Source organism: Accipiter gentilis, chromosome 22 (assembly GCF_929443795.1).
Source record: "Accipiter gentilis chromosome 22, bAccGen1.1, whole genome shotgun sequence".
NCBI classification, from domain to species: Eukaryota; Metazoa; Chordata; class Aves; order Accipitriformes; family Accipitridae; genus Astur; species Astur gentilis.
In genome coordinates, this window is record NC_064901.1 from 21,036,142 (window position 1) to 21,055,155 (window position 19,014).

Here is a 19,014-nt window from a genome sequence, read left to right on the forward strand (position 1 = left end):
GAGGAGCGACCAGGTGACGACTCATTCATTCCTTACGCCATGGCTGTTGGTTTGTGGTGCGAGGTCTTTATTTGTCTCAGGGTGGGTTGAGCTGTGGTTGTAACAGTTTAAAAAAAACCCAAAAAACAAAGGCCCGCCAGGCATTTTGGGCACCAGTATGTGAATTATCCTAAAGGCAGTGGCGGGGGGATCCCCATCTGGGCTGGGGCAGACTTTCTCCAGGTTGCACAGCATCACCCCGCCGTGGGAATGGATACGGAGTTTGCCAGTGCCAGCGTCGCCCTGTCCCATCCCTCACCTTCACCCAGCCATGTCCACCAAGGCTTGCAGAGACCCAGCTTTGGGCGAAGCTGAGGAGCAGCCCCGGGGTGGTCCGGGCTGCGCACACAGGTGGGCTGGGAGGGGGCTGGAGACGCTGGCTAAAGCCTGCACGCTGAGGGCTCCGCCACGACACCAACAACAGGTTTACACCCATTTACAAAGCTCAGCAGACATCTCCTTCAGCCTCCCTGGGGCGTCCCCCCTGCACCCGTGGCAGGAGCAGGCCTGGGGGCCACTGCCGTCCTCTCCTGCCTCCCCAGAGCCATACATCAGGCCTCCCACACCCGCCATGGGGAGAGCAGGGACCTGCTCATGGCCAAGATGAGACACGGGACACCTCAGCCACATTGTAGACCCTCTTCCCAAGACCCCCCCCAACTCTCCCCGTCCCTTCCAAGGACAGTTATTTTCACTGTCGCTGCTGCTGACTTCTCAGGGCCCACGTTCCCCCAGGGTCGTGGAGAGAAGTCCTGTACCGCACCACTGCTTTTCTTTGCAGTTTTAGTTTCTGTCACTGTAGGACGTGACTGGGTTTCACACTCCTCACCCCGGAGCGAGATGCTTGGTTTGTCTGTCTGTCCAGCCAATTGCTGGCCAAGGGCAGAAAGGGCATGAAGGGGAGAGCAGAGCTGAAGTCCAGGGAAAAATTCCACACACCCCCGGTCCCCGGGTGAGGATGTACCATGGCATCTCTCAAGGGAAAGGAAGGAGCTTGCCCAATCTGCTAGGGTGTAATCTTTGCCTTGGGAGGGGGTCTGGCTGTCCCAGCAGGACTCCCCGTGAGCATGCCCGAGCCAGCCCGGTTCAAGATGGCTGACAAATGTTTGGCCCTGCTTTCTTTTCATTTCTTGGGTAATAAACAGTTTAAAAGCCTATTGAAAGCATCCAGCATTAGGCCGTCTGCATGCAGACAAGCTCTGATGGCCTGGAGATGGTCAGCCGGCGGGGGGGGAGAAGACGCATCCAGTCTTAGGACGAACACTGATGCCATTTGGCCAATATCTCTTCAGAGCAGGGAGCTGGGGAAGGGTCCTGGTGAGCACATCTCCTTCTCTTCCCTCCGGCTTTCCCGCTGGCTCCCCACGTTAGTCCCCAGGCCCAGGGTGAGGCAGCGGCAGCTCAGAGGTGCCTTGGACCTTCGTCAGCATTGGATGAAGGACGTCATCTGCAATCACGGCACAGTCTGCACCGTTGTGAGTGGGGAGCAGAGGAAGCCCACCCCGGCAAAGGAGGCAAAGGGAAGGGCTTCCGTAACGTTGCTGAAGTGGTCCCTGAGTGCCGGTTTATCTGGCTGTGCCGATGTTCCTGTACTGGCACATGAGAAGGTGCTTGAAGGTTTTCTTGAAAGTCGCATTACAGAGGGCGTAGCAGGCTGGGTTGATGGTGCTGTTGACGTAGCAGAGCCAGTAACCGATGGACCACACAGTTTCAGGCACGCAGGTCTCACAGAAGGTGTTAATGAGGACCATCACATTGTATGGAGTCCACGTGAGAATGAAGGCCAGCAGGATAGCAAATATAGTGCGGGTGACTTTCTTCTCCCGGGCTGCCATCTGGCGCTTCTTCCGTACTTGGCTCCTGGCGATGCTGGCAAACTTCCTGGCGACGTTGGCCGGGCGGCTGTTGGCCAGGGAGTTGTGGTCAGAGGCTCCTGCCTTAGCTGGGACGATCTCGATGGCGGTGACGCATTCGGTCCCAGTCTGCTTGGTGACAATCTTAATCTTGGACCACTTGGAAGATGGGTTCACCCGGGGGTGGGATGGGCTCTGTCCTTGCCCCGCTGGCAAGATTTCTGCCGTGGGCTTGTCTTTTGTGGTCTGGGTCATGCTGACAGTGCTGGACTCATTGGAGGTCTCCTTCTCCTCCTGATGGCCAGTGGCCTCTGTCTGTGCTGAGGGCTGGTCATCCACTTTCCCATTCCTCACCTCTTCCTTCACCTCCACAGGCTTCTTGGGGGAATTATTGTTGTTCTGTTTGATCAGGGGGCCCTTGAAGAAGCTGAGGGACTTGCCTTTCCTCTCTTTCCTGCTTTCAGGCTTGTGCCTCCTCACCCTGCTCCTGCTGGCCAGGGAGATGTGGATGTACAGCACCGTCATGATGACCACGGGCAGGTAGAAAGCAGCGATGGCAGTGCCAAAGGTCACCGCTGGGTTGGAGAGGAACTGGATGTAGCATTCCTTCTCAGGGACCGTCCTCTTGCCCACAATGAACTGCCAGAACAAGATGGCAGGGGCCCAGAGAATGAAGGACAATATCCACGCCGCCGCGATCATTAGCCCTGCCATCTTGGTGGTCCTCCTGGCTGGGTACGTCAGGGGCTTGGTGACACAGAAGTACCGGTCAAAGCTGATGATGAGCAAGTTCATGACGGAGGCATTGCTCACCACGTAGTCCAGGGCCAGCCACAGGTCGCACACCACGGCCCCCAGCGGCCAGTAGCCTTTGATGATGTAGACTGTGTAGAGGTTCATGGAGAAGACCCCGATGATGAGGTCCGCACAGGCCAGGCTGAAGAGGAAATAGTTGTTGACAGTCTGGAGCTGGCGGTTCACCTTGATGGACAGCATCACCAGGATGTTCCCCACCACAGTGACGAGGCTGAGCGAGCCGGTGACCGTGGCGATGAAAACCATCTCCACCGTCTTGTAGTTGGTGGGAGGCTGGATGGCCACCTCGGAGCGGTTGCCCAAGGTGAAGTTGTCGTAGGTCAGGTTGGCCATCTTCGCCTGCCAGGGCTGAGCAGAGAGGTTGTGCATGGGGTCTACAAGGGGAGCAGGGACAGAAAGGGAAAATATCATACCTGCCAGCCCATGCTGGCAGCATTTGCTCTCTCCTCAGTTTCCCAGGCCAACACTGCTCTTGGCTAGTGCTCAAAAAATCCCCAGCGTTACTGGGTTTCCCTCTGCCATTGCAGCCTTCCCTGGGGAGCTCTTTGAAGGCAACTTTTGCATCCCTGTTTAGCAATGGAGGAGACACACGGGGCTGCAGGGACCCTTTGGCCAGGGTGCGATGTTTTTTTCTCTGCAGGGCCGGGAACCACCTCCCAGCAGGAGCACAGTGCTGCTGTGCCCCAGGGAGGCACGCAGAGAGGCCAAGGAGCCGGAGAATAAAGCGGGCTGCGGAGCCGAGCGGCGATGCACAGTGCTCGCTGCAAGGACAGCGCGGCACGGTGCCGGTGCCCTGCCCCAGGGAGGAGAGCAGGTTTATGGTATATCCCAGGCATGTCCCACTGGTCTCCCCAAAGCACCTCCCCAAGACGGGGCTACCCCACAAAGCCTCTGCCATGGTCCGCTCAGCTCACCTGGGTCTCTGGCAGCAAACAGCTCCTTCTGGAAGATGAAATCTGGGACAGGGAAAACAGCAAGTTACACTATAGCTTCAGCCCCAAGGAATTCGTGCGAGTCCCACAACGTCTCACTGGGGGGGGCACCAACCTTTCCCACAGAGGTGGTCTTGACAAAGGGGTGACACTGCTCGGAGGCAGATGCTGAAAATCCAAACAAAGCTAAAACCAGGTCATTTGGCTTGGCCTGGTTCACAGCGCAGCCCCAACAGGCATGGGAGAGGGAAGGGGCCACATGAGTGCCATCAGCCAGCGATGCTGGGCAATGCTGGCCCCTTCCCCCAGTCCCACAACACACTGCAGTTGTAGCCACGCCGGCCGTGGAGACGTATGGGGTGAAGCCAGCCATCTCAGCCTGCTACATGGAATTATTTATCGAAGGTGGCAAGAATTACGGACAGAAAGACTGCCTTCATCCAAACCGAGATGGCTGTGGTTAACCCTCCCCACAAGGTAAGAGAAGAATAGACCTTAATAAAAAGCAATGGACCAAAACTGATGTGTTGGATGAAAAGGAATTTCCTGGAAGGGGAAGGAGAAGCAAAGGTGCCGGGGGAATCGGGCTGGACAGAGGAGCTTCCCGTCGGACCTGCCTCTCCCACACCACCCAGGTCTCCGAAACCTGCTGGGCCTTCACCAGCATCACCCTGGGTGCTGGGGGCACCCTGACCCCACCAGCCCAGCAAGGGCAGCCTTCCCAGCAGCTCTACCCGGTGCCTGGGGCGGGGGTCCTGAGAACGCCCACCCAACCCCATGGGCACTGCTGCCGGTAGCCCAGCGGGAGCCGGCACGGCGGGCGGGTGGGCGTCCACACCGGTACACGCAGCGGGAGCGCTCGGCACAGCGTGTCTCTGCAAGCTGGCTTGGGGAACGGTGCTGGCTCCAAGCGCCTGGGACTCCTGAATTTGATTTTGCTAAACGTACAAACACACCACTAATGTGCGCTTCTCCGAAATGGGATTTGGCAGGCTTTGGGATCAGTTCTGATTTTTAAAGTCTTTTAAAAGAAATGCCTTTGCCTTTCGGTTGTGCTGAGGGTAGGAGATTTCTGTCATCAGCAGCCAAGGTTTTAATATACCTGCTTTTTAAAGAGATGCAGGTGTGAGAAAATGGAAGCACAGCTGCTGCAATGCTAAAGCCTGGGTACCAATGTAGCCATTAAGGCAGCTTCTGCATTAGCAAGGCTACAGCTGCGATGATAGCGACTGGGCTTTCCTTACATGTGGGTGACGGACAGAGAAATACCTCTGTACCATTATCCTCTGAGCCTGTTACGCACGACCCACAAAGACAAAGTGCTTTGAAAAGAAAGCAACACCCTTCAGTAGATACTAAATACTGATGGGACAAGAAAGCCAGGTGGCACTGCCTGGCTTTGCACCCAGTTCCAAGCACAATGGAAGCATCAAAGGGACAGGGTAAGCGATTCCTGCTGCCATCCTTCCCGGGCACCCAGCCAGGGATGCGAGAAGAGGTGATAAGTGTATAAAATGGCTTAGAACTATGTAATGGTGGCAGTTTGGGGGTTGGTTTCAGTACAATTGAAATGAGTTTTAAAGTCTTCACTTTGGTGATATGGAGAGAGTTAGCTGTCATTCTTGCAACAGCTAATCAAACCGATCAGACAAGCTAGCAATCAAGCAGACATCTACCCCAGCTCTCCCAGGAAGAATCTGAAAATCTTGAAAAGAAACCTTTCCTTCATCTCTGCTAAAATGAGGGTTTCAGGTTTTTTTCACTTTAGTTCGTGAACTGGCAGCCCCTTCTAAGTGCATTTAACTCATTATCAGCCTTGACAGAGGCTTGTGTTCTCAGTTGCCCGAAGTAAGAAAAGTCTATCTTATCCTGCTCCATAAAACTGTTTGTACAGGTCACAAGAAATGGAGGAGAAGGCTGGTTCGCTCGCATGTCTTTGGATGCCACCCAGAGGTCATGCTGGAAACTGGTGTGCTGAGACAGAGGCAAACGCAGCCTCAGGGTGAAAGACTTCAACGCGTATTTTGAAAATGAGCCTTCACCGAAGGGCAAAAATAAAGCAATGTCCCGTTTGAGGGTAGGAGGGGGAACGAAAATGGTTAAGGGTGTGAAGATACATACACCACAGGCGTACAACAACACGGACAAGCCAGAAGATGTGTACGCCGCCAACCCTCACCTCAGAGACCCTGCCTATCTTCTGCCATGCCCCAGCCTATTGGGCACCCCTTCTTTCCCCATCTTCTGCTCTCTCCATTCCGCCGTCTCTCTCTTCTGTCCCTGACACTCTCTCTGAGCTCGCCGAAACAGCCCGGCACTGCCTTTGCCTTCCTGAGCAAGGCAGGCACCTCAGTCCGGAGCTGGGAGCAGGGCAAGGATGCTATGAATTCACCAGGGCTCAGAGCGACTGACCAAGCCATGCATAGGCAATGGGGATAGATCCTGCCGTTTGCCTTTGGGATGGAGAGCACCCTGGCTGCATGGGGCACAGTCCTCGACCTGCGACGCCAGGATGTGCCCAAGGATGGAGGGAGCATGCAGGAGAGCTGCGGTGCTGCAACAGACTCACCGGTGTGACTCCATCTCCACTCTCACACCAGCAGCAGCACTGTTCCCCACACCGTGAAGCCCCCAGACACCAAGGGACCTCTCCAGGCCCTAGGGTCTCCTTACTAAATGTCTCCCCCATATGCCCCCCAGTGCCCATCTCTCTCCTCCTGCACCTCCAGGAGCCCATTTCTCCTCTCCCTCCCCGTCCCACATCGCCCTCCTTGTTTCCATCCCCCTTTGCCCCCCGCCTCCTTCCCGGCACCGCAGCCAGGGAGGAGATGGAGCCTTGGCAAAGCCCAGAGGCCGCTTCAGAAGGGTTCCTGGGCCTGAGGCCTCTACCTGCAGCACCAATGCGCTTCTCAGCCTGCACACACCATCCCTGGTCTGCAGCACTCGGGGGGTGCTCGCCCAGACCTGCTCTCACACGCTAGCTGCAGCAGACTCCATCACCAGCCTCCTCCCTACCTAGGACTTCTGGCAGTGGTTTATGGCTGGTTTTTTCCTCTCCATCGAAGCCATTAGGAGCCTCCAACTCTTCACTGATAGCACCTTTTGGTCTAAAGGTTTCTGTGGCCGCTGCAGCACTCAGCAAGCATGTGCTCAAGACAGGGAAATGCCTTTCCCTTCCCACCCAACCTCTTGCATGTTATGGATGAAGACACGAGGCACAGGCAGCCGCAGATCCAAGCAGAGACGGTTGCAATTTGGTGGGGTGCACCTATTTTGGGAGCACTTGGCACAGCAGGGTCCCCATCGCTGCCTGAGATCATGGGTGCCACCACTGTCGGGCGAGGAGACAGCTCCAGAGCAAGAGAGCAAAGCCAGTCCTGCCCACCCCTCCTTGGTCACAGGGTGACATCCGAGGGCACGGTGAAAAGCTCCTGCTATTTCCTTGCCACACACCTCATGTGCCACTCCGGCAAGCCTTCCCAGCCTGTCAGCCCCTACAAAAAGTGCTTTGCAGCCTGCTGCCAGGTAGGAAAGGAGAAATCCCTGTCATGGACTGCTGCTGCTGGTCCTCCTGTACCCAAAAAGCCTGCACTGGCTACAGGCAGGTGCTCCATCGGGTCCAGTTAGTGACCGAGCACCTACTGAGCACTCAGCCCACGTCCCCATGAGGGTCTCACTCCCTCCTGCCCACCCTGTCGCTCCCTACATGGCATGAGATTGCCACCCTCCCCACTGGCACGGCAAAGACAGCGGGAGAGGCTGGTATTTACGCATGCCCGTGTTCTGGTGGCACGTCGAGCTGTGGGATGAGCTTCTGGAGCAAGCAGCCCTACTGCCCCAGTGTCCCCTGCCTCTGCTCCCTGTACCCCTCCACAGCCCCCGTTCCTCATGCCACCACCAGCCGCCCCCCCCTCCCTGCTCTGTCACTGCCTCCATCCCAGCCCCATCATCATCCTCAGGGCTGAGGGGTGGGGAAGAGGGGGCAGGTGGGGGCAGAGTCACGGCTGGTCCATGTGCATCTTGAAGCGAGGTCTCCGGCAATGAGCAGGGCTGTGCACACACCCGGCGAGCACGCCACCAGAACCCAAGCCCCACGCTCACACACCAGTCAGAGGAAGAAGACATTTGTAGGGGAAGGAGAAGAATTAGAGAGAACATTACTTTTGCAGAGGCTTCCAAGTGTGAGCTGCTCCCAAAGGAGAAGAGCTTTTGCCTTGCATGGATGCAGTCAGCCCTTTGGAGGAACAGCAAAGCTGAAGAGCCCTCAAGCCCAGGGACTTCCACCCCAGCAGGGTTGGGGTGGCCGTGGCTGCCAGCTCCTGGCTGGATGGACCTTGTGGGGCTCCAGGTGCTGCCCATCTCCAGGAGGAGACATCCCACATCCTGATGAAAGGCACACATCACCCCCTGCTCTGCCTGGATGCAGAGGGCTGGGGCCAGGGCACATCAGCTCTGGCGTGGACATCGGAAAGAGCTGGGCCAGCCCTGCTGCTGGCCCCCTGCTTGTCTTGGCCTTCCTAAAAGCGCCGAGAGGGTGAAAATCTTAATGGGATTAGTTCCGTCATGTCAAACTGCTGATGTGATGCGGGGCTGGGCAGTTAGCCCAGCCACAACCAGAATTTGAGAGGAGGGAGAAGAAAGAGGGGAGGGATAGAAGATGCTGAACAGATACTTGTGTTTATGGCTCATGCACGCAAAGGGAAGGGACACTCACGGAGGGTGACAGTTTGTGGTGCTAATTGCATTATCTAATAGCCGTTAATTAGTTCCTGAGTCATGGCACCAGTTTACAGCTAGTGAAGGATTGTTCTGGTTGACAGATTCACACCTCTCAAGGAGTGTGAAAATAATGCTCCTAGATACCGGGAACTGGCACCTTAGAAATATAATATATGGGGAGAGGATCAGGGGGAGGCCCGGTGCGTGGTGGGGGGATTAGCCTGGGTTTGCCCCGTCAGGGAAGGCTCTGCCAGGTTGGTGTCAGGCTGCTCCTGTGCCTCCACATCAGGAACGATGAAGGCAATAAACCAAGCAGGAAAACAGAAAGGAGACGAGGGGCCAGTGGGATTTGCTGCTTTAAGATGGTGGGGCTCCCTGCTGGTTCCACTTGGCGGCTGTGCTGGCACCCCTCTGGCATGGTGAGGGTCGAAGGACCCCTGAAGTCCTTATCCTGCTCCAGAGGAGATCTGAGCTATCGTACCAGAGGAATTGCTCCTTGCAAGTAATGTATGGGGTGAATCTGAGCATTTTATTTTTCCATTGAATGATTTATTCCGCTTTCTTCCTCTGCTATTCAACTGGTTCTCATGAGGCAAAGCAAATTCCTCCGTCCCCACGAGCTGGGAGTCTCTGGTGGCTTTTCCTGGAGCCACCAGAGAAGCACTGAGCTCAGCAGCACAGGAGCTGCCAGCTTTCAGGGGGAGGCGAGGGGGCTGGAGGTCCCCACCACCACGCTTGACACATGTTGGTGCATAAGGTTTTGAAAATTTGCTGTGTCCGGGGCCAGAAAGGAGCATTGCAGACATCTAACCTGACCACCCACCCCGAGCAAGCCAGGACCCTCCCCTGCTTTCACGGCTGCTTGTAACTAGGTGGTTGTCACCGGGTTTCAAAGCAAAACTGAGGCACCCCATCCAAGGCAGAGCGCACCCGGCCGTGAGAAGTGCTTGCAGGTCAAAGCCGTGGCTTATGAGCTGCTCACACAAGTAGTGCCCAGCACACTCACCAGCATCCCACAGCTGGCACAGCTGCCGGCCCCTGCCTGAGCTGGCCCCCCCAGTCCTTGCCTGTGTCCCTAACGTGCCCTGTATCACACACAGCTCATAAGGGGCTACATACCACCTACCCACAGCATTACCAGCTGAGAAGCAAATCGGTGAGAAAGTGGTTTTAGGTGGTTAGAAGTCACTCCTATAAATAACCTACCAGCACGCTGGCCGTTCTGACAATTAAATAACCATCTGTCACCCAATTATTAGGCCCAATAAATGACCCATCAGTAGAACACAAATAGCGAGCATGCCCAGCAAATGCCACGCAAGCCAAAGCCCAGCCTTACCCTGCTGTGCCCAGCCCGCAGCTCCCGGGCACCGGTGGCTCCCCAGCGGCTCCCACGCCTGTGCCGGCTCCGGTGGGTAACATCACAGGGGGAGAAGGCTCACCACGGCCGCATCCCACAGCGGAGCCGTGGGGGGATGCCGTCCTCTCCCTCCTGTGCCTTCTGCCTTGCCTCCCCACTCAAGGCTGAAGCTCTGGGCTGAGCCAGGAAGGTGCTCGGCTTTCAGCTGAGCCTGGGCTAGAGCTGCATTTCTCCCCTCCCGTCTACTGCATTAATGCTCTCTGCCTCAGAGAGATGCTCACGTTCTTTTATATCCCTGGGCTGAAGCTTTAATAGGACCTACAGGTCCCGCTGCCGGGAAGGGCTTTGGGCTCAGCCGGCAGAGGGGAAGGAGGGAGAGAGAGGATTACAGCAACAAGTGACTGCCTGGATTAGCTGGGCTCTCCCCAGGGAGAGGTTAGTGGCCGGGATCAGGTGCCTGCAGGAGAGACGGTGCTGGAGGACCAGGGGCAAGAGTGCGGGGAGTTGCAAGACCCCAGATGTGGTTGCTTGGAAGAGCAGCTCTCCCTGCCCCAGGGAAAATGATGGGCCTTGCCTGCCTGGGGACGGCAAGGGGGATGGACTCAGCCCCTCTTTGGGGAAGCCAGTTGCAGGGAAGCCCCCTCCCCTGCCACTGTCCCACACAGCCACCGTCACTCCCGTCAGGTCCCCACCACCTGCCCAGGGCACCAGTCCCCCCCCCCCAGGAGCCAGAGCTGGCACTGGGCAAGGCGGGGGCTGGCCCCCACGAAGAAAGCCGCAGCACCCTGCACCCACCCTCTTTGCCCCCACCCTGGGGGACTCACGGGCCATGGGGTGGGGATGCAGCTCAGGCAATCAGGGATGCGGTGTTGCTCTGGCAGACAGGGCTGTCAGGAGGGAGTGTGTGTGTGTGTGGGGGGGGGTGTGCTGTGTTTCTCCGTAAGCAACTCGTGCCAGAGCCGAGGCACCGTGAGCGAAAACACCAAGGTGCTCATCTGAAATTTTAAAGAGCGGGCAATGGGAACTAGAGCCGCTTGCCCCATGGAGCAGGGTGAGGCCCTGCAGGGCTTTGAGAGGATAAATAAGCCGGCTGAGCAACGGGTGAGAGAAAAGAGAGCTGGTGCCCTGAGCCAAGGGCAGAAAATCAGGCAAGAGCAAGTGTCCTGCCAGATGGATGTGGACCTGACAGAGGAGAGCCCTAGTCCTGGGGACAGACAGCAGAGGGGAATCTCTGGTGTGCTAATGAAAAAGGAAACTGAAAATATTAGACCCCACTTGGCCACAAGACCTGCCAGGGGGTTTGGCATTGGAGGTGATGCTTGAGCAAGGGAACAGAGCCAAGGTGAAGGACAGGAGCTGCAGCAGAAGGTGGGCAGGGGACCCCAGGGCATCAACAGGCGAGCCCAGGGCACGGACAGGCAGCACGGGAAGCGTGGGGAGAAGACCGGGTAGGAAACCCCCATCCATGGTGACAACAGAGGGGAGGGATGGAGAAGGAGGAGGTAGGAATAGCTTCATGCTGCCAGGGAGGGATTACATAGCTGCCCCACAGAAGACCCCTTAGAAAATCTTCCAAAAGGGAGAGACCTCATGCAGACACTGCCTGCTGCCTTCCCTAGAGGATCCCACCAGCCTGGCTGGGCAGAGCGGGAGCTGTGCTGGGGCTGGAAACCTTCGTGGGCTGCAGCTCTCCTGCTCGGGGCAGCCCAGCTCCACCAAGGAGTCACCTCTCTCACCGCAGGATGGTGGTCCCCAGCCTGTCATGGCCCTACACTAACGCCGCAAGCAGCACCCCGCAGCGCTGGGCAGGGTTTTTAGTCACTTCATTGCCTGCAGCTGCACGCGATAGCAGAGGGTTTCATGAGTTGGGTATCTCTTATGGGCCACGGTGGGTGATCGGAGCTCTGCAAGCAGCCTAGAGATGGCCATGCTAGACGCTGCTCCTAAGTGCTGCAGAAAGGCAGACTCAAGCCCAGGCAACTCTCGTCTGTTATCAGGCAAAGGCTGATGCCAGTAGGGTTTCATTGCTCTCCACTCCTCTCTGCACACACGCATGCACTTTTTTGGCTTTAACTAGGACCGCACATGACGTAACTGCCAGCAGAGCAGGGATCCAAACTACCCCAAAGGCGCTAGAGATGCTGAGATGCAGGATACGCTCCTTTCCCATCTCAGTCATGCAAAGATCCCACAAGGACGCCTGTCCCTCTGCGGCAGAGCCAGCCTGCTACGCTGCCCGGGGAGGGGGGGGCCCAGCTAACATCAACATCAGGAGGGTCCGCGAGGGAGGAGATATGGAAGCAAGGCGCCAGGCGTGCCTCTAGAGAGCCGCCCCGTGACCTGGAGCGGACACGAGGGCCTGGGACATCGTGTTTACGGAGTGATGTTTTCAGACCTCGGCGTTGCACAACCGGAGCTCTTAGTTTCCCACAGACAAATCAATCTAATTCTGTTTAAAGAGCCTGAAGATGTTAACCGGCCGACGCAAACCAACTCTGCCACGAGCCTGAAACCTGCAGATGACACTTCACGCAGCACCCCTCTCCTCCAGACACCTCCAGCTGCTGCCAGCCCCTCCTGCCTCCTCTGCCAAGCTGCAAGGTGCTGTAAAATATATTAGATTTAATAGCAGTTGTGGTAGCAGGGGGTAGCAGGGTGGCTGCTTCTCCGCCTGGCTTTCCTGGCTAGAGGAACGGAGCCAGGCTCGATAGCTTGGTACCGCATCGATAGCTCTGGCCGAGCCCGCTGCATCTGAGGAGCTCGATGGTTTACGCTGAGTCCTGCCTTTAAAGGACAAACTTCCCAGCTGCTGCTCTTCCTGCGCCAGCTGACCTAGGATGAAACTCCTCTGCGAGGCTCTTGAAGACGAGCAAAAACAGCCCTGTGGTTCCCTGTGTCCTTCTCCAGCCCTCTCTGAGTCATGGAAACAGCACCCAGGGTGGGCACAGCGTCCTCTGCACCAGCATGTCTCAGCCTGCCTAACGCTGGGATCTGTGGGGTGGGAAGGGAACGGGGCACTTGGATATCTCTGCCACTGGCTCATGCAGCGAGCGGGACTGAAGGCCACACTGCGCAGGACATGCAGGGGTGATGGGGACAGGGTGACAGCAAGAAGGGAGGGCCAGTGTCGCTCCCATGGCTCTGGTTTGCAGGACCTCCAGCGACCGTTTCAGGGACTGTCAAAGGGACGAGGCTCTGTGCCTGCAGCCGCTGCGTTTGGAGGCTTGGACGGGCTGGTGAAGTTAATTTTCTTAGCAAACTTACACTTTACAAGGTATAAACCGAGCCTTTGTTGGAGTTCCTCCTCCGTGCAGTGCAGCCTCTGGGCTGAAGTCATCTCTGGAGGGTCCCAGGAGCAGCCCCAGGGCGAAGGCATGAGCAGCCGTGCCTGGCACGCGAGGGGTCGGGCTGGGGAGCATCTCCAGCGGAGCCTCGTTTGCTCACATTCACTGTGCTGGGCGACTCAATGTCTGAAGTTAGGCCAAATGATGTCGTCCTGGCCCAGAGTCAAGTCCCAAGAGGACCAGCGCATCCATCAGCAGGGAAGGTGGGATGGATGCCAACACACACACACTGGGTTGGGGGACACTCGGGTGTCTGCCGGGGGTGACAAGGACTGGTTGTGTGTCTGCTGCTAAAACCCCGCTGCTAAACATCAAGGTGGGGACCCATAGGGGAAACACCCTGCCCTGTGCTCCTGCACCAGCAAAATACTGGCATAGTGGGCAAGCCTGCCCGGGAAGCAGATTCATTTGTGCAGGAAATACCTAACTCCTCCCTGAAGCTTCAGAAAATTAATTTCTCTGAATATAGCACAAAGGCCAGCCTCGGTACGTTCAAGGGTCTGGATGCAGCGAGCCTTCCCCGTTCTCCTAGAGGGTTAAAGGGATGTCGTGGGGGGCAGTGCTCTCCTGGGATGGTCAAGGCCGGCATACTCTTCCACTTGGCTACGAGTTAGATAACAGCCACCCATTAAGACCCTCACTGCCCAGCCTGCCTGGGCCCTGGGCAGAAAAGCACATAAGTCTTCCTAGAAATTGGTGTTTGTTTTCTGAGTGGTTGCCCAAATCCCTCAGAAGAGGGATGGCTCTGGCGTGGCTCCAAACACTGGCTTGAAGAGGTTTCAACGCTGCCCAGGTGCTGAGCCCCACACGACCACCGGCACCTGGCATGCTCATGGTGGGTGCTGGTGCTAGGGCAGGCTAAGGAGCATCAGTGGGGGATGCTGGGAGAGGGATGAAGTGGGGGGGGGGAAGTAGATGGGAACAATCTGCTCCAAATTTCCACTTCTTGGCTGCACCAGGTCCTGCACCCTTGCATCTCCCTGAAACACATCTCTTTTAAATATGCAGTTTTAGAGCCGGCCCAGAATGGATGCTGAAATGCAAAGCAAACCTCCTCCCTTGGCTTACTGGAGAGCAATAAGGGCATAGCCCTGTGTCAGGCTGAGCAGAGACTGGCTCAAGGACAACTCCTGCTTCTCCAGAAGATGCCCATCGAAGCCCTGATTTAGCATGCCAAGGAGAAGGGGTCAGCTTGCGCACAAGAAACTCTTGCTGCGTGTGTGTGCATTCGGAAAGAGGAGCTGCATTTGTGCAGAAAGCAGCAGCCCCTTGCAAAAAGCCTCCATTTCCCCTCTGTTCTCGCTATTGCTCTCCCTGTTGCCTTCGCGGAGCTGCATCTGCCACCTCGGCTGGGCACTCACCAACCGTCTTCACCTCTGTGGATGCTGCTGGCTGGGGCTCCGCAGGGCAGGTGGAGAAGGGCTCCACAGCGATGGTGTGCTAGGGACTGCTCTGCATCAGCCGCTCATCCTGGTCTCACTATTTTTATTCCCTGTTTTTGCCTTTTTTTTTTTTTTTTTCCTGGGGAGATGTTTGTCATTTTAATTTAAAAAAACCAACAACAACAAACCAACAAAACTCCAACCATGACAAAACCTGAGATCAATAGGATCCTCGTGGGGACAGTTTAAAGAGAAAAACCATGCTCCTTCTGCAAACTCAGAGTAATTGGATCACAGCATTAATTAATCATTTCAGTTCATTTCTCTTCTATGAAAGAAAACAGACTGACCCGCTGAGATGGGTATGCCCCTCGTGTGAATAAACAAACCGCTTTTACCGGTAGCCCTCCTTCTCCTCCCACCAGCTTCCCGCTGCCCGCTCTCCGGGTCATTCCCAGGGTCGCTGCCACTCCGTCCGGCAGACCTGGGAACCTGCTGCCAGCTCCAAGCAAGGGCGCGTTGGCTTGGCTCCCGCAGGAACGGGGACACCGCTCCCTCCCAGATACCTGCTCCCATCCCCACCTTCCTCACCCAGGGGCTCTGCCCGCTGGCCACCAGCCCGGCTGAGGGGCGAACCGGGGATGGGTCGCTATTTCTTAGGATCTCTGTACGGGTGAAATCGCCCTTCCTCGGATGCCCTGCTCTTTGTTGGGATGCCTCACAGTGGGCCTAGTCCAGGCTGGAGAGCACCAGCAGGCGCTCAGATCACAGAAGCCAAGATGTTAGGAAGCAGGAGGTGATGCCCAGCAGTAGTGACAGCGAAAAGCATCTTGCTGTCGCCTGTGATTTCAACGTGAGCGTTGTCACAGGTGATGTTTCGCCGAAAGCCTGGGCTCTAGGACCCCGGCATCTGAGTATTTTGATAGACAGTGCCAGCATCAACAAGCCACCCCACTGGGTGGGTACCAACCCTCCCAGACCCTCTGCTCATCCTGCAAGCGGTGGCAGGAGAAGCCGAGCCGCCCTCGGAGGTCACTCAAGGCACCTGTGACAAAGCAAGGAGCCTCCAAACACCCAAGCAGAGCTCATCAGCTTTGCCAGCTGCCAGCAGGGCACAAAGGAACACTAGCTGTTCCTCAGGTTGGGAAGTATCTCCCTAGCCCCGGGCTTTGCAAAGACCAGCTAGAAAACGTGGCCACAGCACAGTCGGGTTGAAAGCAGGACAGAAGAGAAGCCAGCATTGCTTTCATTTTAAAAAAATGACAAGAACTGTGCCCTGATTTGAAGCCAATGTCATTATTTTGTGAGAAAAGAAGGGTGGGGCTGCCTGACTCGGGCCAACAGAGAGCATGGGGCAGCTCTGCCGTTACCAGCGGGGAGGGCGCAGTGGGGCCAGCAAGATCTAAAGGGCAGATGGGATCCACACCTAGGGAGAGAGGGGGCAAGATCTGTCCCCCTTGCAATGCCCACCCTGGCAAAGGGCTCTGCGGAGAGGTGGGGGGACTTCTGCCTAGTCACATCCTGGGAGGTAGCCACGAGGGCCAAAGGGATTTTGTCCGGCATGGGGACAAAGTAGCCAAAAGATATAGGATCTTGTCCCTGCTGCTCTTGTTGGAATACAGAGGGAAGCAAAGAAAGCATGCAGGTAGTTTCCTGCCCAGAAAACAAATTTCCTTCCAAGAGCAGGCACCAGGGGAGCACATAACCCCCCGCCCTGGGTTCCCTGCTCATGTGCCAGGGCCAGTTCCTAGGTGATCAGAGGGACCCGAGGTGCCTTGGACCACGGATCCTGAGGAGCGGTGCTGGTTTGGATGGGAGCAGGGAAGGGATGGGGTGGGGGGGGGCAGACCTCGTCCTGGTGCCCTGGCAGGGCTGCAGCCCTGCACGTCTCCACACATCCCAGTGCGACGAACCAGTGCGGGGGTCCCTTCCCCCCCCCCCCCCAGAGGGATGCAGGAGTGCAGGAAAGTTGTCAGTGAGACCCCCCCCCCCCCCCCTCCCCCAATTCCTGCAGCGACCGGGTGCTACATCCCCCGGGGAGGGAGGGGGTGGTACGCACCCCCCCTCCCCATGCACCCTCAAGCCATGCTATTCCCCCCAGGGACTTTCGGGGTGGGGGGACCCACAGGGATACCCACCCCCCCCCCAGCCCCGTGCCCACGGACCACCCCACCCCCCCAGCAGCGACTCACCGGGCAGCCCCCAGGGCTCTCCGCCGCCCGGCGCCGAGCGGTTCTCAGCGGCCATGGTGCAGCGCCGAGCACACCGCCGCGCCGTCGGGGGCTCCGGTACGCATGGCCCCGGCCGGTTCTGGCGGCTGCCGGCGGCTCCGTAAGCGGCGGGAGGGGCGGGGAGGGGGGGGGGGCGGGGGGAGAGGAGGGCCCGGTGCTGCCGGCTCGGCCCGGTCCTCCCCCCGCCCCCTCCCTCCCTCCCCCGCTCCCAGATGTGCAGCCCCCCCCCCCCCTTCCATAGCAAAGGCGCACCGGGGGGGGGGGGGGGGGAGGAGGAGGAGGAGGGGGGGGTACCACGACGTCAAGGAACCGCGGCCAATCCCCACGCCGCTGCTCGCAACCCCCCCTCCCCTTATACCCTTCCACCCCCATCCCAGATGTGGCTCCCCGCCAGATGTTGGGGTTGGGGGGGGGGGGGGGGGGGCAGCGGCGAGCGTTCCCCTGCAGCACCACGGACAGCGCTCCCCGCCCGCACCGGGACCGCTAACAACCCCCCCCCTCCTCCCCGCAGCCGCCAGCTCCGGTATCACCGGGGGGGGGGGGTGTGTGTGGGGTGGGGGGTTAAGCCCCGTTCGGTTGTAGCCGGCAGCGCCGGGAGTAGCGGGGACCTCAAGCCGGGAGAGGGGGAGCGGGGTCCGGCAGAGCCCGGGGGCAAAGGGAGTCCTCGACGGGCTCCCCGGCTCCCAAAAATAAGGGTTAAAATGCGGTCCCGGCGCGCACAGCTGCAAAGTCGAAAGGCGAGACGGAGTGATTCTCCGCCCGGCTGTCGCTAATGCTCAGGACGGGGGGTTTCCCCCCCCCCCCCCCCAGGAACAAAAGCATCAACAGGCAGTTTCATAATCAGTTGACCGCCCCACAGGTTCTGCTTTCTCCTTGCTTCATAGTTATGAGAAAGCGTCAAGCGAGAAGAAACAAATGGAAAAAAATAAATAAAATCTGTCTTCCCTTCCCTCTGCACCTTTCCCCTTCTCTCTGCTTATACCTAGACCAACTCTCTCACCCACCCGCTGCCTCTCGCTTCTACTGTCTCACAGATACACATGGGTATCATTTCCCCATCTGCTCAGCTCTCACACTTGCATACATAAATACATATAAACAAATAAACGCCCCACTTTCTCCCTCCTTTGAGCGATTACAGTCTCAGATAAGTTCCCACCATCCACTCCTTCACCTCCTCACCCTCCTCCTCTCTTACATCTCTTGCTCTGGGAGGTAGCACTAAAGGCCGGCGCTCGATGTCAACATCTCATCTGAAATGTTAGCCAGATGTCCCCAGTTCAGAGATTTGACCCCTCTCTTTCCCAGATCCCGCAATCTGGTATCTTCTTCCTGGAGATGAAGACACGTTTCTGAATCCCAGTAGAGAGAACATCGTAAGATAATTCAGACAATTTTCTCTGATGACACATCTCCAGCTCCAAGTGCTTCGCTCTGCACCCTGAAAAGGTTAAAGCCTTTCGGCACTTGCATCTGCAGCTCGGCTGCTGCCTCTGCACACCGAGAGGCCCCTGCCACAGCAGTGAGGCAGATATACACCATCTTTATTTTTGTCACCCTAGGCCAGATCCTGGCATTTCTTTAGTGAGTGTTCAGTCAACTGGTATTAATTCTCTTTCCTGCCTTCTTTGAGGAGAGAGAAGACAAAGCTTTCCCAGAGTCAGCTGGTGAGGAGCCACGCAATTGCGCTGAGCACAGTGAGGCTTCGCTGACTTTTGCCAGCTTAACATCTGCCCACACTGTTTTTGCAGTCACCGACCAAAACCTGTCAAACACTCCAGCCAGTTAATTGGAGTCTCTTGCCCCTCCCCAAAGCCCTGACCTCAAATAAATACCACCCTCTCCTCCTCCTTCTCCCCCCCCAAAAAAAATTAATGTGAAAAAAACCTTTGCCACGCTCTGTGTGAACTCATCAGACTGAGGAAATATCTGCTTCGGAGACAATTTGATTGCACTGGAGTTGGGTTATTTGATTGGACTCTTGTTTCAAACTACAGCTCCCATGGATAGACAAAAGACTGTAATGAACAGCGAGAAGTCATCTTCCAAAGCTGATTAGTCATGGAGATAAAAAAGTGGAATCAACTTGAATACAAAACTTTTCAACTTCTAGCTCTTAGTCTGGCTTCATGCGCTCTCATTAGTCAGAAGAAGTAGAGTTTCTGAAAGCCCAGACTCCCCATACATATTCCAATTAAAGATAGCACTTGCTTCTCTTGCCTTGACATGTTCGCACGTTCCCTGCTCATGGGCTGCCAGCGGCTTTCACCAGCCCCTCTCGCTGTCTCCAACGTGACATCACCTTCCTTCTTAGGCCATGTAGGCGCTGGTCATGAAA

The 19,014-nt window shown here is 57.0% G+C and overlaps 1 protein-coding gene across 2 annotated transcripts; it reads right to left on the bottom strand.

The window, feature by feature from the left end:
- Positions 1-53: 53 nt before the first annotated feature.
- On the bottom strand, positions 54-16,728 carry CHRM4 (cholinergic receptor muscarinic 4). 2 transcript variants are annotated; one of them, XM_049825881.1, is made up of 3 exons: positions 16,638-16,728; positions 3,623-3,664; positions 54-3,082 (listed from the first exon to the last, which is right to left on the bottom strand). In XM_049825881.1, exons 1-3 carry the CDS (start codon positions 16,690-16,692, stop codon positions 1,605-1,607), a joined length of 1,575 nt encoding a protein of 524 aa, XP_049681838.1. In that variant the 5' UTR covers positions 16,693-16,728; the 3' UTR covers positions 54-1,604. The 2 variants fall into 2 exon arrangements, with proteins under 2 accessions (XP_049681838.1, XP_049681839.1); XM_049825882.1 differs by having other exon boundaries at positions 54-3,056; positions 16,638-16,700.
- Positions 16,729-19,014: the final 2,286 nt, after the last annotated feature.

Coding starts and splice junctions, on each gene's coding strand:
- CHRM4 (XM_049825881.1), bottom strand. CDS start 16,692: ATGGCCGCTGAGAACCGCTCGGCGCCGGGCGGCGGAGAGCCCTGGGGG. Junction 3,665..16,637: donor AGAGCCCTGGGGGCTGCCCG/GTGAGTCGCTGC, acceptor TCCCTGTCCCAG/ATTTCATCTTCCAGAAGGAG. Junction 3,083..3,622: donor GTTTGCTGCCAGAGACCCAG/GTGAGCTGAGCG, acceptor CTCCCCTTGTAG/ACCCCATGCACAACCTCTCT.